This window comes from Anarrhichthys ocellatus, unplaced genomic scaffold (genome assembly GCF_004355925.1).
Source record: "Anarrhichthys ocellatus isolate YVR2014 unplaced genomic scaffold, GSC_Weel_1.0 scaffold32, whole genome shotgun sequence".
Classification (NCBI taxonomy): domain Eukaryota; kingdom Metazoa; phylum Chordata; class Actinopteri; order Perciformes; family Anarhichadidae; genus Anarrhichthys; species Anarrhichthys ocellatus.
This window is the reverse complement of record NW_022280062.1, coordinates 996,532-1,022,781: the sequence shown is the minus strand read 5'-3', so window position 1 is coordinate 1,022,781 and position 26,250 is coordinate 996,532. Positions and strand designations below refer to the sequence as shown.

Here is a 26,250-nt window from a genome sequence, read left to right as displayed (position 1 = left end):
TAGGAAAAGCTCTTTCTAAGTCTGATGTTAAGTAGGCACTTCCCACATGCCACCATAATATTTGCTGCGCTGCATATTGTGTGTGTTGCTACAGAAGGAATACAAATGCTGTGTGAGGAGCTGCAGTAATAAAAGCTGCCGGTTAAAGAAGACAGCACCCTGGTGAGGAGAGCCCATCCTTTCATCACCCTTGTGTCAGAATCCCCATGCTTCAAATACTACACAACGATGCATAAACGAGGCCACAGAGAGAAGCACACACACATGCAAAATAACTATAAATCATCTTTAAGTACATTTCATCTTCTCGCCAGCAATATCTACACAGCGAGACCAAAAATAAAACATTCAATGCATCTGTATCACAGAGACTGCAGAGGAAATCTATCCTGAAACAAATACCTTTAACGATTCTTAATTTTTGACACATGATCTAAAAGTTAGATACAAAGCTCTTTCTTATAATCTAAGTGACATTTATTACCGAATTACTTAACATGTAATGCACAGAGGAGTTGTCGAGAGGATGAACTGATACATGGCTAAATATAAAGTATAAAAATATGCCCGTTCACTTACATGATGATGGTTTTCTTTGGTATCCTCGTCTCCTGTTCAGTAACTATGGGTGGAAGCAGAATAAATGAGATTTAACAGACAAAACCAAGCGAAGCGCAAACAATAGTCACATCTAGAGAACAAGATGCATGAGACGATTATGCATCTTTAACATCTGCATTAAAAGCAATGTTATTCAGAAGCTAAAAATGTGTGCATATTATACAAATAGTCTCGAGAGAGTCTGCTTGTGTGAGGGTTGAGTCAGTGCTCCTACCTTCGATAGTGATGGCCTGCTCACTATGTGTGCTGCGAGCCACAGCAGAGGGTGGAACGAGATCAGCAGCACACTTGGCGCCGCCCAGACGGTTAGACAACTGGCAAAAGCAGAGAATATATTTTTAGAGCCTCAGAGATGAGTTATTGTTGCTAATTGATATCAACTGTACTAGAGTCAAGATTTATACTTTTCTTCGTATACGTATTAATTGAATAACACTCTCATAAAGTTTGTGATTCAAGTATGAATTTTTGAATGTCGACCAACCTCGCACTCATAGTGTCCGAGGTCTCTCTCTGTCAGGTTCTTTATCACCAAGACCAGAACTCCAGTGCGGAGCTCGCTGTAGGTCTGATACTTTTCCTGGTCAGTCAGCAGCCTGCCATCTTTGAACCACCTTGATAAATAAACACAGCCAAGGACGAGAAAAAGAGGTAAACACAGAGGGAAACGGGAGTTTCAAAGGACACCTTCTGAATTTAATAAAAATGTTCGGCAAATCTCATACCTGATCTTGGGGTTGGGGGCGCTTTGTATGACGCAGGTGAACTGAGTGTCCTCACCGGCAACAAATATAGCATTCCTCATTTTGTTCACAAAACGAGGAGGCACTACAAGAAATATGTCAAAATATAATCCATGTTTAAATACTGGTTTCACAAAAATCTATTAATTCCAAAAGGTTGAAGGCTGAAGTACAGTGTGACTAATTATTGACATTTATAAATTAAAGCTTTCACTATCGCACCGTACATGTGCGCCACTTACCCTGAACGGTGATCTTGCCGAGAGTGCTGGCATTGCCAGCTGAGCTTGTGGCTAAGCACATATACTGGCCGGAATCATCTGCTGTCATGTTATCCAAGATCAGTGTGCAGGAACCATCCAGATCCTCAATGATGATGTGATGAGGATCTGCCTCCACAGTACGTCCATCTACATCCATCAAGTAAACACGGCATTGATGAAACACATGTAGCCTCACATACTTTTTGTCTCCAAGTGTAATGTACCATTACTCCCCATTTGTCTGTACAGTTTATTGTCCAATAGAGCAAATGACTTTAAAAAAATGACGTACCCTTGTACCAAGTGACCGCTGGTTTGGGTACACCAGTGACTTTGCAGGCCAGCTTAACAGTCTGTCCCAGCTCTGCTATGCAGTTTGCCAGAATTTCATCAAAGTCAGGAGGACCTGTAAAAGTAGATTAATCAGGAAATGTAGTGTTTGAAAGTGGGAGAATATCAAAAATACATTTTGAGTGATAAAATAAAGAATAAGATGCAGAAAAGAAAATTGACTGTGTGTGTGTGTGTTCCACTCACTCCATGCAGGCGTGCTGTATCGCTGCTGCAGTTCTCTGAAGTCTCTCAGCCACGAGTTCTTGATGATAACAGTTCGGGCCTGCAAGGTGTATTTCCTCACAGAGTCCTCACGTTCATGCCAGATCTCAAAGGCACGGTCGTCGCCCTCCACTGTCTCATTCACGTCAATGTTATTCAGCTGCAACAGGATGGAGAATAACAGAAAACATCATTTAAGCTGGTGATCAGGAGAGGTGGCGATAAAGAAGTTGTGATTATATTAAGCGTCTCACCTTCATCATGTTCTTAAAAGCATATGCTTGTGTGTCAGTGTTGCTGTCTCTCTTGGGTTTGCAGATTATACAGTAGTTCTTAAACAGGAACACGTGGCGGTTGTGACCTCTAGAGGACGACCTAATTCCCGGAGCCCCTTCCCACACTTGGAAGGGTCCCTGGTTTCAAAAAGGGAAAAAAGAAAATCTGTATATTTTTACAATCAAACAAACACAATCATGCCTGTAATCACAGTATTAAACAAACTCCACCTACCTGTCTCATTGGCTCTCCTAATACTTCCAGTGTGGCAGGATAGTTGTCAATCATGGAGACCTGGTGGGTATTCTCAGAGCGCTGAGGGAGTGCAGACACCATGGCATAAGCTTCTTCCAGTAGGCAGCAGTTCTGGCCATTTTTTGCCTTGTTTCTGATGAGCTCCTGAAGATGTCAGAGGAGAGACTTCAATAAAACTGCAGTGGCAGAGATACAGGTCTAAAAGCACATGTCTTACACGTGCAATCGATGTATTCCGATCTGTAATGCAGATAACGGAACCTCAAAGGTTCATGGATATCGTGGAGTCAAAGGTGTTACCTTGAGGGCGGCCTTGTACTTCTGAATCCTCTCCAGTGGTTGTTGGAGGCTGGCGTTGATGCTGCGTACTGGGGGGTCTGCAGGGTCTGCACTGGCTTTCACTTTCTCTGTGTACTCCTACAATGTAACCAAGGGAAGATTTTTAAATTCAAATATTTATGCTGGTCCAGAGTCCTTTCACAGTCACCCTTATGACAAAGTATTTACAAGTTAGCAAACACAAGTATAGAAGAGTAAAAAGACATAACAATTTTAAATACGCACTGCATATCCCACAGCACCGCAACAACAGTTGCGCTGTTACCTTGAAGAAGCGGTGAACAGCCTTGTCACTGACAGCAGATTCAGCCTGACTCTGACCTACAAGATACTGGAGGTACTTCTCAAAGCCCTCCTTATTCTTCAGGAAGCACATGGCTACATCATCATCTGTGTCACAGTCGTTCAACTTTGGAAGGAATCCCCTAAAAACAAAAAATTGTTGGGAAAGAATTGCATTGAGTATCTTACTGCAAACCTCACTCATCTGTGATGTTCTTCACTTTCTTTATAAAACAAATATCTGACTAAGATGACAAGTCGTCAAGAGGTGAGCTCACTTGCTATGGAAGGACTTGATATCATCAATGTTCCTGAATATGGCTTCCTTCTGGCTGCTGACATCGGGTGGTGCGTCAGGGTTGTCGGCATGCTTCAGGTGATGGGAGGTAAAGAAGTCTATCTCCTTTACAAACTCGGATTCACCGTTCATCAGGTCTTGGATGAGTTGGCTACGGACATGAAATAATAGTTGGTTGTGATACATCCTTTAGTTCCAGTATTCTGTAAGTGAGTGTAGATATACTTAACTTACAACAACTTCCTCTTGTATTCACCCTCAGACACCTCCTCTACATTTGACTCTGGAAGGTCACTCGTATCCACAGAGAGCTGGAACAATACATATTTTTACTATTAATTTCAAAATGTTCAAAGGGCCTCAAGACAATGAAGTAATAATTGTGTAAAAAAGTTTAGATGTTATGTTGATGGATAAGTGGCTTTAGTTTTAAGACGCACTTTGAGTTTCTTGTCCAGGTAGGCAGGTGAGACCCAGCCTTGACGGGACGGTGTAGTTTTGGAGGGTTTGGTCCGGACTAGCCATTTGAGTGGATGAGCTGAGTCCAAAACCTCAACATACTGTCCCTCCTTTAGAGAGATGGATTCTTTGCTTGCTAACGTGGGGTTGTAGTCAGCCGTTGCCACGTAGATGTCAAACATCTGAAAAAATATGATAACATTAAACTTGTGAATCTATCCTTTACACCAGACTACATTTTGAATTGATACCTGCTTTCCCCCTATAATATATCTATGACAAAAACAAACACTGAAGTTTATAAGTCTGGACAACAATATATCATACAGATAATTTCTATACATCTCACCTCTCCCCTAGCATCCCCCTCATCGGATTCAGAGGAGGAGTCAGCGATGAGAGAGGGAGGACGAGAGCGACCGTGATGAGGTGATGGAGAAGGGGTCTTGGTCTCATCGTCACTGTCCACACCTGGTACGCGTAATGAAGCTGAGGCAGCAAGGACAGAGGGAGGTGATCAGAGGAAGACGGGTCAGTTGTGCAAAGAAGTAGAGCACGTCCAATTAAAATAACTAAGGAAGGGATTATCATACTTTGGTAGCAGCTATTAGTGCTCAGTGTCAGAGCATGACGGAGGCCTGGACCAGTCAACTCAAAGTCACATCTAAAGCACTAAACTCACTCTTTGCTGCCATCTACTGTTGCTTTATTTACTTGGTAATGTTCGTCTAAACATTTAAATCATTAGCCCTATAATTAATTTAAAATTTTTAGTTCGTAATAATTACATTTTTGTGATGTAAAGGGAAAAAAAGGAAGAACAAAAATCCACAACAATCATTTCATTCTAAATGCTTTGCTGTGTGTTAGTATTGTGACGACATGCGAGAAAAAGCTACAGTACAGCAGATTATCTGAGCTCTCCACACACATGCCTGGCGGTGAGCATGTATTCAGACTTCATAGACATTTAAAATCTATTTGAAATCAATTCAAATTAGGCGTTTCAGCAATTATAATGCTGACACAGGAAAAGAGGAAACTGTTGTGGATGCACCTTCACATATAATAATTGTTTTTTTCCTGTATGTAAAAGGTAATGTTGTTAAAAAAATGTTTCCACAAGTTACCTGTATCTATAACTCAATGGGGAAATGTATATTAACTGTAAAGCTGATGCACTTGGGATACATACTGGTAGTTTTGGGCCAAGATTTCATCCACTGGAGCACTTCATGATTCTGTAAACTGTCTGAATAACAAATTAATGGTTGGATGAGAATTTGTATTGATTGGATAGCTAGACTGATGGATGTAAAAAGGTGGTGAAGAAATGACGTCTGTATGAAGTAATGAGAAGTCATGTGGCTCAAACATGCTGAAAAACAAGCACCCAGAAGAGCGGGAAAGGAACACTCCTCCGTTTGGTGTCAATGTCAAATCTGTTGGTTGGTGAATTCTAATTCAAGAATTGAAGAGCTAAAGCATTCACATTAAACAGCCTCGCACAATTCTTGAATAATCAGAGTGAATTCACCGAATATCCTGATTGGCGAGTAACAAAAGACCACAGAAGCACCGTATCCAACATAACGTGTGGATTACTTGTATACTTTCAGCATCTTTAGCGTAAGCACCTAGCAAAGACATTCATGGCAGCCTGCACGTCTCATATGCAGTCTCACACAATTACTACACAGTCTAATTTAGCAAAGGGATCGGCAACCTGCACATTTTTATTCCCTTCACACACACGCACCACACCGGGTGATTTAAGGCGTCCTCAGCATTTAAATCACCCGATATAGTATGGATCGAAAACCTATGTAGTTTTGGGAGCCTTTGGCCTTGGTTGCTTATCTCTGACCTTTTGTGTTTTATCTGGTCACAGTTAGCTTGCTGCATGTATGATGACGACAGAATGAATCATTTCACACTGAACAAAAGCATCTGGGATATCATCCCACCTTTAAACTAAGGGTACCTATCAGGGATGGATTAGTTAGTTGTACATGCAGGTGTTTATCTTTTTACAAAGTGTGGAGCTGAAACATCTTTCTGTGTTTTTAAGTCCGTGTTCTAAGCTATCTACAAGTGAATGCTAAATATGATGCTATCCCATTACTTAAAGCAACGGGCATGCTGTCATAGATGGTCTGCAGTAAAATGTTTACAATGTCATTGATTTATCTTGGTTTGAACCAGATTTGAATAAACCTGGTTGTGTTAAACTAAACTTGGTTTGTAGAAAGACATGAATCAACTGTTTAGGTTAACATAAGTCAAGTTTTACTGTAAATTCAGATTTCTGGAATAGTAACATTGTAGAAAGTACTTTGAACTGTAACTAGAATTTCTTTCAAATTAAAATAAAATAATTCAACATTGGTCCATAACATAAACTTACCTTGTGTAAACTTTGCTGATACCATTTCAGTGATCTGGGAGGTGAGTTTCATGAGGAATTCCTCTGAACCCACTTCACCTAGGTAGGGTGTTTTACTCTCTTAAAGCACACGCAAAGAAGAAAGGACACCATCAATATTGCAGTATTGATTACTACAAATAATTTGTTACTATGAATAACAAAAGATATAAATGCCAGTGTACAAGATGATATGTCTCACCTTTTGCTCTGCCAGCTTCCTCCTCTGGAGCACTCACTGTAATTCCAAGAACCCTGAGGAGAGTAAATGTTACATTTTCGTTTCACATATGCATCTGTATAAAATATACTGTGCATACATGTTTGTTTTAATATGTAAAAACTCACTCTGAGGCTTTGGTCTCCTTCTTTGGTTGTGGTGCTAGGGATGAGGGGTAGAAACACAAATATACAATTAAGATCAAACCCAGGAGAGAAACTGTAAGACGTTTTTCACTCTACAAAGTGTCTTCTAGTTCATGAATATATATATAAAAGTCAATATAATTTCTACAAAGAGTGCCTGTGTGACTTTGCTTTCCTTACCATCATCAACCTCGAGGTGGGCAGTGCAGATGGACTGTCCGGCTCTATTTGTGGCAATGCAGGTGTAGGCGCCAGTGTATTCTGTGCCCACGTCCATCAAGATGAGGCTGTGCTGGCGCCCCGAGCTTGCTATTTTGTATCCCTTGGTATCAGGCTTGATCCACAGGACATCTTCCATTGACTCCTCCTTTAGCCATGAGACCAGAGGAGTGGGGGAGCCTGAAAAAGTCACAGGGAGTATTGAGAATGTGCAACATAATATGAAACGTTTTGGATGTCCCCAGATTACTGTAGGTTTCAAAGGATGTTAAAACAATGGCACAGTCAACTTAACAAACCTTCTACTTTGACAGACAGAGTGATGCTGGCTCCTTGTTTCACCTTCCTGTTGCTGAACCTTTCAATGAAGCGGGGTGGCACCAGGGGCACCTTAGGGTCTGGGAAAATATAGTGTAATACACAAGCACAGTCACTTATAGCAACTGCTAACTACTCCTAACTAGAGTAACTGTGCCAAGTTTGTTGGATAAATGTCGAATTACCTCTTTTATCTTGTGGCATCATCTCCCCTGGACCTGCAAAATATAGTTGTTACTGTATCTGTATCTAAACTGCATTTTTTAAAGATCAAAGTCATCTATAAATACGGTATGCTCTTTTTGCGTAGGCAACAATTGAGGTGTTTGCATACATACTCAGAACGATCAGGCGGGCAGAGGAGTAAGCAGAACCAGCTGCGTTGCTGATGTAAGCAGAGTACTCCCCCATATCCTCTTTCTTCACCTCCAGGATCTCCACGCCATGGACATCTCTCTCTGCCAGCAACAGAATCCTCTCTGAAGATCGCAGAGGGTGGCCATCTTTGAACCAGTATATTCTGGGTTTGGGGAAGCCTGGAAGACAATAGGAATTTCAGAAAAAACAATATTTTTAGTCATAGGTGTTTTTTTCGGTTGACATTATTTTTTTAAGACAGCTCAAATTAGCTGTAACTTACTCTTCACTTTGAGCTGCATCTTTGCAATAGGTGAACCTGGACTGACATGAACATCGTGAAGCTCGTCTACAACTTGTGGTAGCTGATCATCTTCAGTTACAGACTCAAATGTCTCAGTTTCCCTGGACGAGGGAAGGAGAACAGCACACCTCAAGAATTCAGTACGTATTCATATTATAACATGCATTTATCAATGTATTTTTAAAACACCATAATACACCATTCATAGTAAATTCACCTGGACATGTAGCCCTTGGCACTGACATAGGAAGATGTCTCAGTGGCATCAGCAGCAGTGTCATAATCTGAGCTGCACGACACTGATGGAAAAGATTGATACACAACATTAAACAGGGACATCAGGGACATTGTGTGTCGATACGTGTGATATTGTGAGTCTTTTGAGTTGAAGACTATGTCTACATTAGGCTTCTTATTTAAACTCAGGTCACTTTTGTAACAAAGTCTCATAGTGAGGACATTTTTAAGTAGGGTTATTTTGACCACTCTGCTTTTTCAAGATGCTAATTTAAGAGTTTTGTTTCAATTTAAGAGGTTAACTATTGAATCGATACAGGTGCAATAATGTAATATGTTGGTGGATCTACTTTCCATAAAATCAGTACTTCCGCTTCAGTTATAAATTACTGACATTTCCTAGAGTGTTGTGCCTCAATGTGCCTCAACTTCATTTGCTGCAGCTAGATGTTGGTTTCATGTGTAGCAGGAAAGAGAAAAATATATATCAATAGAAAGAGCAAGAGAATGAGATGGATTAGTAAAAAAAAAAACACGCGATGCACCCCTTCATCACCTTGTGTTTTGTACTACTGCTACAGTTTATGGACAATTTGCTACATTTTATTGTCCTATTTTTCTATTAGTATTTCTCTTGTATCAATGCTAAATGTAGACAAAATCTATTGGGAATCTAAAGGAATGACAACACAGTCGTGTTTCTACTGTCCATATCATAGCTGTACTGGAAATATGTCGAGGTTTCTAACCCAAGATGTCATATTGTGTTCATTTGGCCAGTTTTCCACAGAGGAAAGAAAGCTGCACCACCGAGGAAAATCAAATTTGCACTAAATAAAGACAGATGACTACAAAGACAACAATCTTTCACCTTCAGTCAGAGGAAATGTAGTTGAGTAATTCTCAAGCCAAGGTACTCACAAGCATTTGTAAAACAAACGTGTGCGTGCATATTATTTATGTTTACTCACTGTCAACCCTGAGTTCAGCCTTAGTGGCTGCGATGCCGCTGCTGTTCTCAGCAGTGCAACGATAGACACCCATGTCAGTGGGCAGCACAGTGGTGATGATGAGTTGGTGGCAGCCCTCCTGGTCTTCATTGATCATGTAATGGTCATTCTCCTCCAGCAATTTGCCGTCCTTATTCCAGCGGACAGTGGGAGTGGGCTTGCCAATCACAACGCAGTCAAAGCTGACTGGATAACCATCTGGAACATCCTGACTTTGTAGCTCTGTCAAGAAGACCGGGGCAGCTGGGTAACAAGAGAAAATAGTCAGAGAATCACAAAGTTAAAAATGAGAACATAAATCTTTTGTATATATATATATATATATATATATATATATATATGTGGAAAACAAGGGACTTCCGGTTTTTAATAACTAAAGGATGCCTAACAAGTGATCCTAACGGCCACTTCCATGCGTTTCTTACCTTGGGCTCCAGCCATAAATGCAGGGGGCTGTCTATCTTGTGTGGGGGTCTGTGTGCCATCTTGTGTGTAGCCCATCTTTCTAATTCGCAGCTCCACTTTGAGAGGCCCTGCCTCCAGGATGGTGGTCTCCACAGGAACCCCATGGATTGTAAACATCTCCTGGAACCTCTTTGAGGCAACATCAGCCTCTGACCGTGAGTCAAAGCGAATGTAGATGTAACTGTCATCCTCTCTGTAAGAGTGGGGGTCTGGAGGACACAGGTCTCCTTCATCCGCACTGAGAAACGGTTCTTCCTCAACATTTGGTGGGAGACGTGTGCGCAACAGGCGCCGGAGACGTCTGCTTGCCTGCCTCAGTGAGTCATCCATCTCACTTCCTGAGGAGCTCTCAGGCTCGCTGTCAGCACTGTAGCCCACGGTCAGCGGCCGTCGCCCAGATGATTCTCTCACCGTTCCTACTGTGACCTTACCACTGTGAGAAGTGACTCCAAACTTGTTGGTGACCTCACAAGTGTAAACCCCAGTATCCTTTGTGGTGATGGCAGTGATGACCAGTGAGCAAGTACCATCATTGTAGATATCAATATGGTTGTGCTTGCCATCCTGCAGTGGTTCTCCATCCTTCAGCCACCGCACCTTATCAGGTTTACCCTCTGCCACACATTCTAGATGAATGGTGCCATTAGGTTCTTTAGTCTGGTCTTTGAAGGCCTCTTTAAAGACAGGTCGCATGTCCCTGCGGGCTTTGTAGCCCTTGAAGGCAGCTTGAATCTTAACGGCAGCATCTCTGAGCTCAGGCTCATCCTCTTTAGTGATCTCCATGACGTTAGTCTCTTCTGCAGGAACCTGTTTTCCATCCGTCTGCTGAATTGTAGTTGTTTCCACTTTAGTATGCCGCACTGTTCTCTGCTCTGCCATCTGGAAATTTTCAAAGAACCTCTCAGTGGTCATAGTCTTTGCCTCATTGGTCGCTGTGACAGTAGACATGCTGCTCTTCTTGAGGTAGGAGGTGAGCGTTGAACCCTCAGGAACAGACTCATTCTCAGAGCTGGTGTACAATTTGGACTCTGTCTGCTTCTTAGACACAGTGGTCTGCCCTTGCTCTCCTGATTTTATTTCCACTTTCTCAGCAGACTTCACATCTTTCTGCACCGATTTACTTTGACCACCAACAACCTCCTCTGGTTGTTCAGTGATGGAGTCCAGAGTTGGCTCTCGACTCATGCGCCGTTTCTTGGCCGATTCCTCCCATAGCTCATGGACATCACCTTCTTCAGCAGCTTCTGGAGGCAGACTGGGTTGCCCCATCATCTCAGTCTCTCCCTGTTTTGCCTCTATACCTATAACCACAATGAAGTTTTGTAGATGTTACTATGTTGTTATAGAAGTTACCGTCAGTACCCACACAGCATAAAACCTACTAAACCCTGTTGACAACAAAATAAATGTCATCATTTTAGGTAAATAAAAGCACAACAATGTACCGTAAAGCCAAAAAGTACCAAATTTCTGACAAGGGTTTTGATCTCATATCTCCATCTTGTGTAAACCACTGAAGTTAACGGAGCAATAATAAGCAAAGTGCCCTGGCAAACAAGCAAACTCAAGTACACCATTTCATAAACTAAACCACACATCCACTCACCAAGCTGCACCGTCTGAGGCAACTCAACGGCCTCTCCAGTCCCAGCTCTGCTGTTGGCTGCCACTCTAAACCTGTAGTCGCTCCCCGGGATAAGATTTTCAACCACAAACTCTGTGTTGCTCACAGGTTCAGAATGACATGGAAGCCATAGGGCACTGTCTGCCAGCCGCATCTCCACCCTGTAGCCCAGAAGGGGACTCCCTCCATCATGTAAAGGAGTGAACCAAGAGAGGGTGACCGACTTCTCAGTCTTACTGAGGACCTCTGCGTCCTCTGGAGGATCAGGTACAGCTGTTAAGAGGGAGAGAAGCAGGCGTTAGATGCTTCTATGAACAATTAAGAACTAAACAGATTGCAATGGTTATCATTCATTCTCTGTTTTCTACAGTATCAAGACTATCTCTCTATCATGTTACATAGTGGAATTGCCACGCAGAGCACATTACTGGAATACATTAGTAAGTGGAATAATTAACTTAGAGACGCATGGTTACGTGTATAGCCTTGTGATTTTCTTCAAACACTTACTGATAATGGTGAGCTTGGCCAAAGAGAGAGCATCTCTTGCAGCAAATGTAATTTCCTGCTGTGGCAAAAGAGGTGCCTGTCTCAGGACGAGGCGATACGAACATCCGTCAGCCCTCATAGCCCAGAGGCCACTGGACTTGATCTCAACACCATTAGCATACCAGGCTACTTCTGCCACGGGGACAGGCTCGGTGAGCTCAACACAAAACTCAACCTTCTCTCCCACTGCAGCCACTTTGTCCTCCAGAGCCTTCACAACATCCAGCTGCCAGCCTTATAGGAAAGAATAGACCGAATGAAATGTAGGTTTATTATACTAGAATGCATAATTCAGGAGAAATAATGCCATGAATGCAAACTTCAAAGTCTTGAAGCTTTGGATGACTCACCTTTGACAGAGAGTTGGGCAGATGTGGATGCTGTGCCAGCTTTGAAGGTTACTGCGCAACTGTCTTTCACTCTCAACTCTTTCAGCAGCAGCAGATGACGACGACCACTCTCAAACGTCACAATTTCAGCATTAGGGGACTCCTTAACTGGTTTCCCATCGAGGAACCAGCGGCAATCTTTGCTCTCAGGACGAGAGATGGCACACTCAAACAGCGCTTCGCCTCCATCAAAGGTTTCTACATTCTCCAGGCCCTGGACAATGTCAATGGGTTTGCCTGTAAAGAAAACAAAGAAGCACAATATAAAAAACTAGATTTTAAGAAGACTGCAATATTTCGGACGTTAAATAATTTGTCAACAAATCATCACAACATCATTTATGATGGTCAGCAACAGATCAGTTTATGTGGCCACATATAGTAATTATGGGACTTAAGGGAGCAGAGGAGACTCCCTAGAGGTTGGTGCTTTTTCCATGTGGAAGGAAGCTCACCTTCCACGTAAAGTGAAGCGACCGCGCAGATCCCCTCTGCCTCACAGGAGTATGTGCCCCTGTCCTCAGCAGACACACGGCTAATGTACAAGCGTGCCACATTCCAGTCCTGCTCCACTAACACCCTTCGGCCATCAGGCTGCAATGGCTGCCCGTCTTTTTTCCACTGAGCCTTGACTGGCCGTGAGTACTGGCAGATGAACTCAGCCGGTTGGTTCTCAAGCACCCGAATGTCCTCCATCTCGCTCACCACTTCAACTGTGGGATCTGAGGTTGGGGGGCAGGGGTCATAGGGTGAGGGCTTGGCCATTAGATGTGACGATAAGTGAAGGATATGTCGAAAGACATTTGGGCTTTATAACCCCCAAAAGAATGTTGAAGTGATATTCATATGTGAGTGATTATTAATGTGTTTTTATGGATTGTCCAGGACAAATTGTATGTGCTATGGTACAGTATCTTATAAATTAAAATATAAGATGCTATTTTACTGTCCATTGTGACCACTGTGTTATCTTATATGAGCTCTGAAAATGACTAGGGGGTCAAAAAGCCCAACCATCAAGTTTCAGGTTAATGGTCACAATCCACACAGCTGATGAGAAGGGGGGGGGGGGAGTGGATAAAAATACTAAACTCATAAGTTAGGTTCAGGGAGGTTAGCCGTTTTAGTGCTTAAAGGTTAAGGGCAGGGCTTGGTGGGATGGGATGGTGGAGGTAAATGGAGTATGAGTGTTCAACAGCAGCCGGCCGTCATGGATGGGTGGAGCAGCACTTTCCTAACACATCGTTTCTGTTCACACTTTTCAGTGTTTTACTAACTCTGTACAATAGAACTCGGATCAAATCTTAGCATCACCAAAATCAAGCCGACTATGTTTTCTCTAAATCCAACCACCATATTTGTATGATTCATCATTTACATTAGCCATACATTCAGGGCTGCCCATTAAACCACATAATAATCACGATCATGCTTTTGACTCCAACCAATAAACTTGAACAAGTGCCAATTGACAATTTAAGAGTGTGTGGTCTTAAATAATGACTCGGGGGATCCCAATCACAGACGGATGTTTCCAGCATGCAGTGAATAACAGATCTTTTCTTCCCAAACACGTTTGGCTAAAGCGTCACTAGCGATCATAACACTTGGCAGTATTCAGTGCATCTCTGAAATGCAGCTGACAACGTACAAATGCTGCCGATCTGCCAGTGAGGTAACTGACACAGTCGTTCACTGGCACAGTCGTTCACCATCCATGAGTGTGCCTCCAATAGGCACCGGTCCTTTGTTTTTGAATACTATCTTTTGATTTGGTGACACTATAAAGAAAAGGTCGAGGGTGTTTTATTACAAAGTTTGAATGCGGACCGATTATTTTTGTCGGATTAGCTCGAGTCACGGCTGTACAATAACAGCCCTGACTATCTTCTATTGACAACAGTTAACGACTGAGTGAGTGTTTACGTATCCAAAAGTTGTATATGGTCTGGGTGTTCAATTGTATTTATGTTTTCAAGAAGACATCCTGATTATGTGTCATACCTTATTTTGATGAAAAGATTTGAACAATTAGAGGGAGCAATGGTTAAAGAGATATTAAACTGCTTTGTTCCCCAAAATGGATGAACAATTGTGATCTCAAAAGTGAGAAACATTAATCGTGATTATCATTGATTTTTTTGATTTCTGCAGCCCAAAATACAGCACATAGGAAGGATTCACAAAGAATCCAAAGGAGGAGCAGAAATAAAATGTCTCTCAATCTATTTATTTTTTTTAATTAATTGCTGATAATTTCTTTTCACCAGCATATCTGACTCCAGGTTTTTAGATGTTTAGGTTTGTTGAGTCCTTTGAGTGGTACTCAAATAAAACGTTGCTGTGGTGCTGCACCCAGTGGTATGTTTTGGTTGTATCAAAGCATACAACATGGAACTATCTACTGCTTTGTTATTATTAATGGAATGAGGAACAATGCTGCTCATGCATGATGAAGCACTGAAATTCACTGAAACAATTAATCTATTCATGAACTTCAAACTTTTAAAGGAACCCTGCAGAACACATAATTCATGGTATATTTACTTGTTCTTAAAGAAGAATTTCTCCACATATAATGCCGATCATTCAGCAACCTTGGATTGAAATGAAGCTCCAAATACTACGTTTATAAGATTTGAAATGTAGAATTACAATTCTGCAGGGTCTGCTGCTAAGAAGGAGTATCTCTATAATGTGATACCTTTGACTAAGAGCTTGGCTGTTTCTGTTAAACTGCCAGCATTGAAGGTGACAGTGCCAGAGTCATCTGTGGCCAGGTTCTTTAAGGTGAGCGTGTGGATGTGGCCTTCGCTCAGCTCTATCTCACTAAAGGGGCTGTTCTCCAGCAAGGTGCCATCCAGCCACCACTGCACCTGGCCAGGTGCCCTACCAGACAGCTGGCAGGAGAAGGTTGCCCATTCCCCAACAAAGACGTCGATGGTCTTAAGACCACACACTATGAAGACTTCTTTCACTGTTGAGTGAAAAAGTACACATATGCATACACTGAGCCTCTAACTTACTCATTGTCAGCGATATATCAACTTTACAGAGAAACATATCATAAAAGATTGACCAGATATGACACCATGCAACATCCACAGTTTACAAAGACGTAGGCCAGTCCTAAAAACATACCTACTATTCTACTTGAAAGAATAAATTCTAGAATACGTTCAGAATTAAACTTATCAGCCTTAAGAACACTCAAAGATAGAGGAAACTGTATAAATAGGCTACCTTGCACTGCCAAAGAAGCTGTGGTGAGCTGGTCTCCTGCATCACAGGTGTAGTAGCCACTGTCCTCAGGCTCCAGGTTCCGTAAAAAGAGCTCTTGAATGCACCCTTCCTGCCTCATCTCACACTTCTTACCAGGATGGAGGACTGTGCCTCCTTTCCTCCACTCAACACGAACACATGGCTTAGACAGCTCGCAGCGCAGGGTAACATCATCACCCTCTGTGGCGTCCAGGTTCTTGAGCTCTTTGTGGAAGAACACTGGGGCACCTGGTCAGAATTTAAAATGGGGAAGTTTGGCATCAGATGTTGAGATGACAAGACAACCATCTCTTCAGACAAACGTTTAGCTGATGCACAGTGATGCCAGACTGGGTCTGTGGTTGAGGGAAGCGGAAGTTCAAGAATAGTTCCGCTGATCATTTTAATCCTATCTCGGTCCACATTCTCGAATCTGATCAACAGGAAAAATATTTTTGTACAGGCGGCATCGTTCTTTACCTTCCACAGTCAAGGTGACGTCACACTGTGCATCTCCGGTGTCACAAGTGTACGTTCCTGAGTCCTCAGGCACCAGGTTGTGGATACAAAGCTGGTGGAATGCTCCGTTGTTCCTCAGGTCATACTTGAGACCAGCTCGGATGGCCACGTTGTTTCTGATCCAGGTGACAGTGGCCGTGGCTTCAGAGACGGTGCAGGCCAGAGTGACAGCTTCACCCTCTACTGCCACGGTGTTGTGTGGCTTCTCTAGTATTAGCACTGTAAATATGGGAAACCCAAAACTAGATTTAATAATGGTAGCATTTACATGCAGTTTTTCCTTTTCACTTCCTTTACAACCCTGGCATTAAATGATTTCAAAGCTGTACTGTAATCATAAATACATGGATGCATGGAGTGACGATTAAATGATGTCACAAGTTTTACAGCATAGTGAAGACACAACTGAAAGTTTCATCAGAAATATAAAAAAAAACAGAAAACTAAGCATTAAACTAACATTTGATAAATGACGTATTGCAAACAATGCGTATTCAAGAAAAAACATACATTTTCAATGTTAAGTAGTTTATCTTCGTTAAATATTTCACAGCAAAAACTAAAGCCAAAGAATGGAAAACCAGTCTCGAGGGCGAGGATGTTGATGCCAGCATATTTCCATTTGCCAAGACAAAGCAGTTTGGTGGTTGATGGAGATGGATGTGAGGAGTAAAAATCTCTAGAGACCATGTCATCTCCTTTACCTTTGGGTGTCTCCTCCACCAGAAGACAGGCCACACTCTTCTCTTCTCCCACCACGAAGGCCACATCCCCCGATTCATCTGTGGTCACCATCTTCAGGACTAAACGGTGCACTTTGCCCTGGCTGCTCATTTGATTCAGGTCATTATTTTGGAGGAGGTTGTCTGCGAGCCACCATTCCCCGTTTGTCACATCGGAGTGTGACAACTCCACCTCAAAGACAGCATCCTGCCCAGTGGCCACAGTGACATCGTAGAGTTCTCGGATGAGGCGCACATGCTCTGGGGGTGAATGGGATGATGGGAGGTCAGTGATCAGATCTCTCGACGTCTCAGAAGGCCTCAGTCACATTTTGTATCCATAACCAATAATCTCATTTTGATACGGACTAACTATCTCATGCCACAGGTTTGATCTCAGAAAAATGGATGTAGTACTCTGACATAAACCATTATAATAACATCTAATAATCAAACAAACCTTCACTTAAATCCATTAATTATAACTTTACTCTGATGACTCACAAATAGTAATAAGAAATGAATAAGAAAAATAGAATTAAAAAAAAGTGTAGCCAACATAGTAGAATTAAGTAAAACTCAATTAAGAAATCACACTTCAAAATCAATGAGAAATAGACGCTAAGTACAAGATCTGTTTCCCTTGTTAATTGGGATGGATGGATGTAAAATGAACAGCAGGGAGGATGAAGACAAAAGGAGACAAGAAACATAGATGAGAAGAAGCTGTGCTCTGTTACCTTTCACTGTCAGGGTAGCTGTACTTTTCCTTTCCCCTGTATCACAGGTATATTCTCCACTATCCTTCACGTTCAGCTTGTGTACAACCAGGATGTGAGTGGTAGTCCTCTGCTCCATACTGTACTTCTCTCCATGGCTGATCACAGTGGAGTCCTTCAGCCAGGTCACCTTGCAGTCAGGGCTGGATGTCTCACAGGACAGGGTGGCCTTGTGTCCTTCAGTGGCCTCTTGACTTTCCAGCTCCTTCTTGAATAGTACAGGTGCGGCTGCCAGAAAGACCATTATCAATTAGGACGAGTAATTTAAAAGTTTCTTGGGTAAACCACCGTTCTACCAATTCCATAACCAACAAGAAGCTTAAAACAGAGCATGAAAAGAACGGTGAGGTCACTGGTTTATCTACATTTTTGTTTGATAGACTGAATCAGAAAAAAAATCAGCAATCATTTCATCAAGTCATATGTTCGCTGACAAATAGTTTGTCTGTTTAAAACCACAATGAAACATGGTGAATGATTAAACGGCCTCATGGTAAATAATGTTTAGTGTCTGTGAGCAGCATACCGTACAACAACACAGAGGAAGAGTGCCAATATAAAATACAAGTACACTATTGACAATCTGAACAATAACAATACTTTTGCGAGGTTTTTTTTCTTTATTGTAGGGAGGACAATATAGAGGTGAAAGGAGCTGAGGGGACATAGATGGGCGATGTCTTGTATCTCGACGGGACCCCAATATGGAGACAGACTACATCTGTCAGCGTCTTAGACCCCAGCACCAAAGTATACGGTTTAAAAAAGTGATGAAAACTTGCTGTGCACAAGGATTACAAGTACACATTTGAATCAACGTGATCCATTATGGAATTTAAATACTACATTGAAAAGTAAATGGGAAATGGTAGTTCAATGGAAAGAGGAGTGAATATGCATATTCTGTAGAAATATGGTGGAATACGTTGTAATTGGGATAGATGAACGGATACCAAGTCAGTAGGAAGTCAGTAGGAAGTTAAAATAAAAAGACAGCTTAAGGAAATCACAAGCATCCATGTTTGGGCATGCTGTTTGAAAAGACAGAGGGAAGGTGTCCCACAAGACAAACAAACAGTGCAAATGTTACTAGAAGAGCAAAAGGGCAAGTATTCATTCTCGTCCAGAGAAATAAAAAAGCATTGTATTTCCCTTACCTCTGACTGTCAGAGAAGCAGTGGAAGTGTGGTTACCCACTGAGAAAGTGACTGTTCCTGAGTCAGCTGTGGTGACCCCTCTGAGCGTGAGGCTGTGTACCGGACCCTCGGACATGATCAGGTTCATTTCATTATTCTGTAGCGGGACATCCTGGAGTGTCCACTGAGCCAGAGGCGCGTCCTCACGAGAAACCCGACATTCAAAGCGAACATCTTCTCCCTCGTACACAACGCAGCTCTCCAAGAATTTCAGTATGTTAACCTCGACCTCTGTTTGACAAATACATTTCAGAAGAACGGTTACATATCTGTTGCGTGAAGTTCTTGACAGAGATATAGTTCAAGTTGAGCAGATTGTGATTAAAGTGTGATTAAATATATAAAGATTTCTCCTGAGCTGTTAATGTCAGTAGCAAGTGAAGAAAAACAGTAAGGGGTGTGTTAATGTTTGTGAAAGGAGACCACAGACAGGCACCAATGATGAGAAGAGATAAGTGATCAAGATCAACAGAGAAGTTTTGAAAACGGTGAGGAGCAAGAACACACGTGGGATGAGAGATAATAGCAGTCAGGAAGACAGCAAACGGGATCTCAAGAGGAAAGGTTTGATGCACATCATGCTCAAGTGTGGAGTGATGTAGAAAGTGTGGGAAGACGTGACTCCAGAGGAAAGTGAAAAGGACAGACAGCTCCTACCCTGCACAGTGAGGACAGCTGAAGTCCTCTGGTTGCCCGTATCGCAGGAGTATTCTCCCGCGTCAGCTCCCTGCAGTTTATAGATGACAAGCTCGACTATGGTTCCTTCCTGTTTCAGGTGATACTTGCTGCTGGATGCCAGCACCCTGTCACCACACCTCCAGACAACACTGGCTCCCGGCTTCGTGGTCTCACAGCGAAGACTAGCGCTCTGCCCTTCCTGTCTTTCAAGGTTTTGCAGCTGGGTTTTGAAAAGCACAGGCTGGGCTGCAGGGGAGGAGGTGGAGGAAAGATATTTAGGACAAGCGAGAGAAAGCTGGCACAATGCATAGCCCGCCACACACATAAAACTACTCAAACTAAAGCTACTAAAATCAAAATCATCGTAACAGAGGTGGAAGTGAGTCTCACGTCTCTATCCTTAAATCGTGTCAAATCCCAAATTTGTTCAACATTGATCACAGTCGATGAAGAATGAACGAAATGCCAGAAAAAAGACACCTTCTCTGTATTTATCTTTTTTTAAAACACGTGTGTAACATGTGTAATGTTCAACATTTACAGTAGTAAGTCTTTAAGACGAGCAACAACAAACAGCAATTTTTAGCAAGCATACCCTTCACTTCTAGTTGTGCAGTGCTTTGATGGACACCAGTGTCACATGAGTAATTCCCAGCATCCTCTTGGTCTACATCATGGATTACCAGTGAAGCCAGGTGTCCCGTTTGTCTAATTTCATACTTGGCACAAGGACAAAGCCCAAGCTCTCCTTTCCTCCACTCCAAAGGAACACCAGGTTTAGAAAGCTCACAGTGCAGAGTCACACTGTCCCCCTCAGCAGCCATTTGACTTTCAAGCTCTTTTGTGAAAATAACTGGGGCTGCTGATGAATGAAGGAAATAAAAAAGATTTGTATCGACAGTACAAGGTCAAGAATGAGAAGAATTGATTGAAAAAGTAAATGAAAGACTCTTTAAAGTAGAAGCATGAGACAATGACATGGTCTCCATCCTACCATTTACTACAAGAGAGGCTGAGCATGTTGTGTCCTCTGAACAGCATGTGTAGTTTCCCGTGTCCCCAGGACTCAAATCGAAGATCTGTAGCTCATAACTGAATCCTATTTGTTTCATTTGGTACTTTTCTCCACAACTCAGTACTTGAGTTCCCCTCTTCCACTCGACGGGGAGTCCAGGTTTAGAAAGCTCACAGTGCAGAGTGACAATATGTCCTTCCTCGGCCTCTTGGCTCTCCAGGTCTCGAATGACTACGACTGGAAGAACTGCGGATTTAATCGATCAGACAAGACGTTGATGTGTGTTGTTGTAACTCAGGCTTGCGGATTCCCAGAGGAAGATTACAGAATGCTGTATTAAAAAAATGTTAATTTTCAAGTAAAAACAAAAAACATAAACAAAACAAGCACAATGAACACATATGGCTGCTACAAAACTGGTGCACAGCCAATGATACCTTCTCCCATTCAAAACAGAAGGCCACCTCAGCATTTATGAAGTCCATCAATCGCAGGTCTTAATTATTCTGGAGACCACAACAATCAAGAAGACCCCAAATCTGGCATTCACAAGTGACAACGAAGTGAGCGACAACAAACAAGACTGATCCCACGGCATACAAAATTTTACATAGAAAACCGAGCAAAACTGAGGGGAAGAAACAGTGTGCGGGTGCTATATAAATTCTACCTTGTCTTTTCACTTCGGTACCCAGCTTTGTAGGTTCTGGCTTTGGGATGACTTCAGAAACAGCAGGCTTTGTAATCTCTGCAGGTGTAATTAATCAAATCAGACTAAAACATATCCACTGACGAAAACACAGAGCAGCATAAATTTAACAATGAGGAATTTAAGCCGAACAAAACATCGAACAATGTTGCCGAACTGATAAATTACACACAAAAAAACCCGCTGAAAATAATGAAATCAACCTGAGGATTGAGTGACTCTAATGCTAATTGCCAATATGCAATTTCCAGCCTCTCAGCCAACAAGAACAAATGTGCCAGACTATTTGCAAAACCCTCAAGACACAAGGATGTTATGTCACACATCTGTAACATTATGCGATCACAGCATAGAAGAAATCTACTGAATGCAAACAGAATCCCGTTTACACTGTACAAACTGTGTTCTTCAGCTCTCTTTTGGGATTCCTACTTCTCAGGTTCCACTTTGGAGGTCACTGCTGAAGCCAGTGACTTCTCTGCTGTAGCTGAAGTTATTTGTTGACATATAATGTAGGTTTTAATTTAACTTGCACAACGTGCAAATATTCACCGATGGACTGAACAAGACGACAACTCAAAAGCAATGTGCCGTACACGATTTAGAGCCACAATGTCCAAGACAACACAATAACATCTTCACTTGATTTTCATTCTAACAGTGGGGAAAGCTCTTAACTTCATTTTTCAGATGATACATTTAGTCATGCCATGTCAAAACAGGGTCTTCAAAATGTACAGACAGAGCCATGACCAAGTGCTTGACCAACAATTACAGTAGTGTTATGAATATATTTAGATCATGTTAGATGAGTTCATACCTTCCACCACTTTTTTGGCATCTTTAGAGTGTAATGTCCCAGGTGCTGGAGCATCTGGCAGCCTCACTGCTGTGATAAAACATTTTAAGCCTGATTATACCTGAAACATGCCGCCTGCAGAGCCAGCAACCACAAATCATATTTTTAATCATCTCTATTAATTCATCTTATTTTAATCCAGTGAGCGTTTGCTGAGTACACATGCAATATACAATTCACTTTCATCTCTCTCATTGTTGAAGTTTAAGACACATCCCCTCATCAGTTACTCCAATCACTGACCTATGAATGGAGCTTTTATGAGAAAGTACACAGCACGCCAATATACACTGAAGCCAAAGCACAGGGTCACACGTCACAATATACAGTACGCCTCACAAACCAACATGTTTTGAGTTACAGGGACAATTATCTGCTAATAGCTGCTTACAAATCATCATGTCACTTCCACCAAAAACCACAAGAAGCACAAACGCCTAACAAATTGAATCACAAAGAACTGCTGTTGGAGGAGAGCTGAAAAGCATCACATGACAGCAACGGCCAGGCATTAATACAACATCTAATACGATTTAATATAATACCATCTCTCCCTATATTGACATTGTCACACTCTATTAAACTAACCGTAACAACTAATTTAACCTTTATATTATTTTTGTCCATTGCCCACCTCTTACAGCAGCTCAAACAAGCTACAACCAAACACATAGCATGCTCAATATGCTATAGAAAGTAAAAACACCAGTAGAGATAGAACACCTGCATTTGGCAACACAAAGACATTGAAGAAGCACAAGGCTGATAAAGAGCTAAAATCATGTCATACCTGCTATTGGCGCTTTGGTCTCCTGCTTCTGTGTATCTTGTTTTGCAGCTATTCCGGCAGCAGTCTTTTCAACTGGGATGAAACACAACGTTTACCTCACAATCTTACAGCGATGAGTTCCATAACCTGAAGACAGGCCAACCCAGTAAAGCACATCATTGCCTGTTTACAACTTGGTGTACTGACAAATGTCCTTAAACAATTAAAGCTTCTCTCTCCTTTTCACAGACTATTATCAATAATCCAACACATAGCAGCAATCCAACACAGTACCGCCAAAGTGCCATGAACATATAGCATCAAAATGTTCAACATTCTACACAGAACATGTGTAAACAAAGCTTTAAAACAACTGGATAAAATTCAGTATTTGCCACAAAATGGAATTGACAGAACAGCAACACGCACGAGGGTTTAAAACAAACAAAAGTCACGTTTATACATTTTACACACTCATCAGGCAACATAACCTACAGCACAGACAGTAAATCCAAACTGAGCTGCCTAACATTACGCCTTCCGACCAGGCGAGATGTAACTCAAATTAAAATCACCTTTCTTGACAAAAAAAAACGACCACTACACCCTCCATATTTCCCAGTTTTTCTTTCTTTCTTAAGTGTTTTTCTTTTTCTACAAGCCTGAAATTACATATGAAACAAAACAAATGACGACCATGCTTACAGTACTGACAGAAGCTGTACTGACAGAAGCCATACAAACATAAGTCTCATCACCTTCACCTCCCACTTTGAGCTCTCGTGAATCTCTCTGGACCTCCTGTTTGAGGAGCTGCTCTTTAGGAGTCTGTCCAGTAGTTGGCAGTGTAACAGCTATGAAATCAAACACAACATTGGACCCAGTTTGAAAATCCTCCATGCAACAAAGTATCCCAGAGACCACAGAAATCCACAGACGTTGAGATTGAAAGCATCTATTTTTTTCCCCACTAATAGTAACACAAGTCCCAAAAATGACGCAGCTCATGTCATTTAAAAGGTGAATAAAAAAGGGACATTTACCAGCAGGCAGATGAAATAGTAGAGGCTGGCCTTAAAGCAATTCCTTGAAGCAACAAGACACAATGTAAGCCAATTCATGACGTCATGATGTCCATACAGTAGGCGTCAAAATGAGGCAATATGTGTGAGAGCAGAAAGCAATCACTATCAATGAAGGTATAAGCAAAAACAAAGCCTCTCTCACCTCTGACAGACCATTATCAATAATCCATCACACAGCATCAATCCAAACAGTACTGCCAACATGCCATAAACATACAGCATGAAAATGTTCCAACATTCAACGAAGAACACGTGTAAACAATGCTTTAAACAGTATTTGCCATCCAATCGAATCGACGGAACACGCATAGACACACACGAGGCCTAACAAGAAAACAAAAGCCATCTTCTTTATATATTTTACACATTCATCAGGCAACATAAGCTAATGCACAGATAGCAAATCCAAACTGAGATCCCTCCATATTTTTCAAGCTCTTCTTTCTTAAGTATTTTTTCTACAAGCCTGAAATTACATCTGAAGCAAAACAATTGACGACCATACTTACAGTACTGACAGATGTCACAGTATCAGACAAAAGCCACACAAACATGAATCTCATTACCTTCACCTCCCATTTTGAGCTCTCGTGAATCTCTCTGGACCTCCTGTTTGAGGAGCTGCTCTTTAGGAGTCTGTCCAGTAGTTGGCAGTGTAACAGCTATGATATCGAAGACAACATTGGACCCAGTTTGAAATCACCACAGGCTAGCACTTGGTAAAAACAGCGGCAGGAACATGACAAACATGTCTCAATACCAACATAATATAAAGCTAAGTGTTGCACACACTGACAATTACAAATGCACATGGGCTAAAAAACCAAGCAGAGCCAAGAATCGTCAGAGAATTACCTTCTACTGCCTCATGTATCTCTTGCCTCTTGTATTTGTCTTTAGCAGCTATGGACAAAGCTTCAGGGCCCTTGGCTGAAATACAAACATTGACATAGAAACGCTGCATAAAGTATGATGGCAGCAACCAGTGGCACTGCCAGGCTTATAGTATTTAATATGAACACCTGAGCCACAAATTCAAAGACCTTCATTCTTCCCAAAGCACACAAATATAATGTCAAAGACAATAAATCATGCCACACACAAGTACACTATGCTCATGTAGACTCCAGCCAACGACAGGTATCGTTCTCCAACCATCAAGGTGCCACCAGCACAACTGACACAAATACAAGGGTTATTACTTCTGCTTTAAATAAGCTGGTTATGCTACATGTACTGCAATACAACACTGAGGAAAAAGACCCACATTCAAATTCCAAAACACGATCCAACTATAGGACAGAAGGAACATTTGACACAGCATGGGCACACACAACTGCAACCTGACAAATCAGGTAAACCAGTGAGAAATAATACACTCATCATAACCTGTAAAGGCCAAAAGGTGCAGGACAAATGTAAGGGCAAGCTGCACATGGCAACACAAAGACCATTATCTAGATGGACTGAGCACACGAAACTGAAAGTCAAGCCAGCACATTGCCGTCTTCTGTCCATACCTTCCGTTGTTTCTTTGGTCTCCTGCCTCTTAGATTCCAGTTTAGCAGATGAAGGAGGAAGTGACAGCTTCACAGCTGAGAGGAAACAATTCAGAATGCTGTAACATACTTGATCATCTCCAGTACTTCCTAACAACGTAGGACCAGCACACATACGTTATGATTTGTCAACACTACTTCCAATAGAAACAGACACCTAGCACGCATTAAACAGCAGCAACAACCACAGACTGCTAAAATGACAAATTGTGTGACGGGGACTCCGCTTTGGTATTGAAGCCCGTCTTGACAGCATCATTCTGTAGTTTGTATTGTAATCGCAAATGCACGGAAAGAAAAAGTGAAAGAAGTGATGAAAAATCTTCTAATAATAGATCACCATTCAAACAAACACACAAAGCCGGGCAAAGACATCCAACCTTTTGATCTACTACGTACAATGTGAAGGAAACATCGGATGAATCTGATATTAGACACCCACAATGAATGCTGACATTTTGTGAGCTAGCAAACAGAAATAAGACAACAATATAAAAAAGAGAGCGACAGAAATTTCAAAGCAAAAGCAAGTGCTTAAATACAAGTGTTTCAGCAGTCAAGACAAAATCAACATGTAACACGTTATTTCTCCTATTAACGTCAATGTTTAAAGTAGTCTATGATTCAATCGGAACAATGCATCTCTTGCAGTGATGCAGATTAAATTCCAAAGACACATCTTTATTAATATATTGTACAGGTTTAAATCATAAATCCTCCTACCCTTGATCTTGAGGCTGGCAGA

General features: G+C 41.8%; 1 protein-coding gene across 1 annotated transcript in view; it reads right to left on the bottom strand.

The window, feature by feature from the left end:
* The window catches only part of obscnb (obscurin, cytoskeletal calmodulin and titin-interacting RhoGEF b), a 48,442-nt gene that overhangs the window by 2,644 nt on the left and 19,548 nt on the right, over nucleotides 1-26,250 (bottom strand). The window contains exons 34-75 of the mRNA XM_031865290.1: nucleotides 26,229-26,250; nucleotides 25,467-25,541; nucleotides 20,504-20,770; nucleotides 20,105-20,371; nucleotides 19,489-19,755; nucleotides 18,793-19,062; nucleotides 17,597-17,863; nucleotides 16,839-17,117; nucleotides 16,096-16,353; nucleotides 15,598-15,864; nucleotides 15,059-15,331; nucleotides 12,810-13,076; nucleotides 12,316-12,591; nucleotides 11,927-12,199; nucleotides 11,399-11,689; nucleotides 9,753-11,093; nucleotides 9,289-9,570; nucleotides 8,298-8,379; nucleotides 8,060-8,181; nucleotides 7,758-7,955; nucleotides 7,605-7,637; nucleotides 7,401-7,499; nucleotides 7,063-7,281; nucleotides 6,865-6,898; nucleotides 6,719-6,771; nucleotides 6,499-6,597; nucleotides 5,287-5,343; nucleotides 4,441-4,580; nucleotides 4,073-4,273; nucleotides 3,867-3,943; nucleotides 3,613-3,783; nucleotides 3,318-3,477; nucleotides 3,014-3,130; nucleotides 2,693-2,857; nucleotides 2,437-2,595; nucleotides 2,165-2,342; nucleotides 1,920-2,033; nucleotides 1,607-1,774; nucleotides 1,347-1,449; nucleotides 1,106-1,235; nucleotides 836-935; nucleotides 580-622 (exon numbers count right to left, since the gene is read on the bottom strand). The exon at nucleotides 26,229-26,250 is cut by the window's right edge and continues 68 nt beyond it. Coding sequence (XP_031721150.1) covers nucleotides 580-622; nucleotides 836-935; nucleotides 1,106-1,235; nucleotides 1,347-1,449; nucleotides 1,607-1,774; nucleotides 1,920-2,033; nucleotides 2,165-2,342; nucleotides 2,437-2,595; nucleotides 2,693-2,857; nucleotides 3,014-3,130; nucleotides 3,318-3,477; nucleotides 3,613-3,783; nucleotides 3,867-3,943; nucleotides 4,073-4,273; nucleotides 4,441-4,580; nucleotides 5,287-5,343; nucleotides 6,499-6,597; nucleotides 6,719-6,771; nucleotides 6,865-6,898; nucleotides 7,063-7,281; nucleotides 7,401-7,499; nucleotides 7,605-7,637; nucleotides 7,758-7,955; nucleotides 8,060-8,181; nucleotides 8,298-8,379; nucleotides 9,289-9,570; nucleotides 9,753-11,093; nucleotides 11,399-11,689; nucleotides 11,927-12,199; nucleotides 12,316-12,591; nucleotides 12,810-13,076; nucleotides 15,059-15,331; nucleotides 15,598-15,864; nucleotides 16,096-16,353; nucleotides 16,839-17,117; nucleotides 17,597-17,863; nucleotides 18,793-19,062; nucleotides 19,489-19,755; nucleotides 20,105-20,371; nucleotides 20,504-20,770; nucleotides 25,467-25,541; nucleotides 26,229-26,250 — 8,264 coding nt within the window. The remainder of the gene's footprint in view (nucleotides 1-579; nucleotides 623-835; nucleotides 936-1,105; nucleotides 1,236-1,346; nucleotides 1,450-1,606; nucleotides 1,775-1,919; nucleotides 2,034-2,164; nucleotides 2,343-2,436; nucleotides 2,596-2,692; nucleotides 2,858-3,013; nucleotides 3,131-3,317; nucleotides 3,478-3,612; nucleotides 3,784-3,866; nucleotides 3,944-4,072; nucleotides 4,274-4,440; nucleotides 4,581-5,286; nucleotides 5,344-6,498; nucleotides 6,598-6,718; nucleotides 6,772-6,864; nucleotides 6,899-7,062; nucleotides 7,282-7,400; nucleotides 7,500-7,604; nucleotides 7,638-7,757; nucleotides 7,956-8,059; nucleotides 8,182-8,297; nucleotides 8,380-9,288; nucleotides 9,571-9,752; nucleotides 11,094-11,398; nucleotides 11,690-11,926; nucleotides 12,200-12,315; nucleotides 12,592-12,809; nucleotides 13,077-15,058; nucleotides 15,332-15,597; nucleotides 15,865-16,095; nucleotides 16,354-16,838; nucleotides 17,118-17,596; nucleotides 17,864-18,792; nucleotides 19,063-19,488; nucleotides 19,756-20,104; nucleotides 20,372-20,503; nucleotides 20,771-25,466; nucleotides 25,542-26,228) is intronic.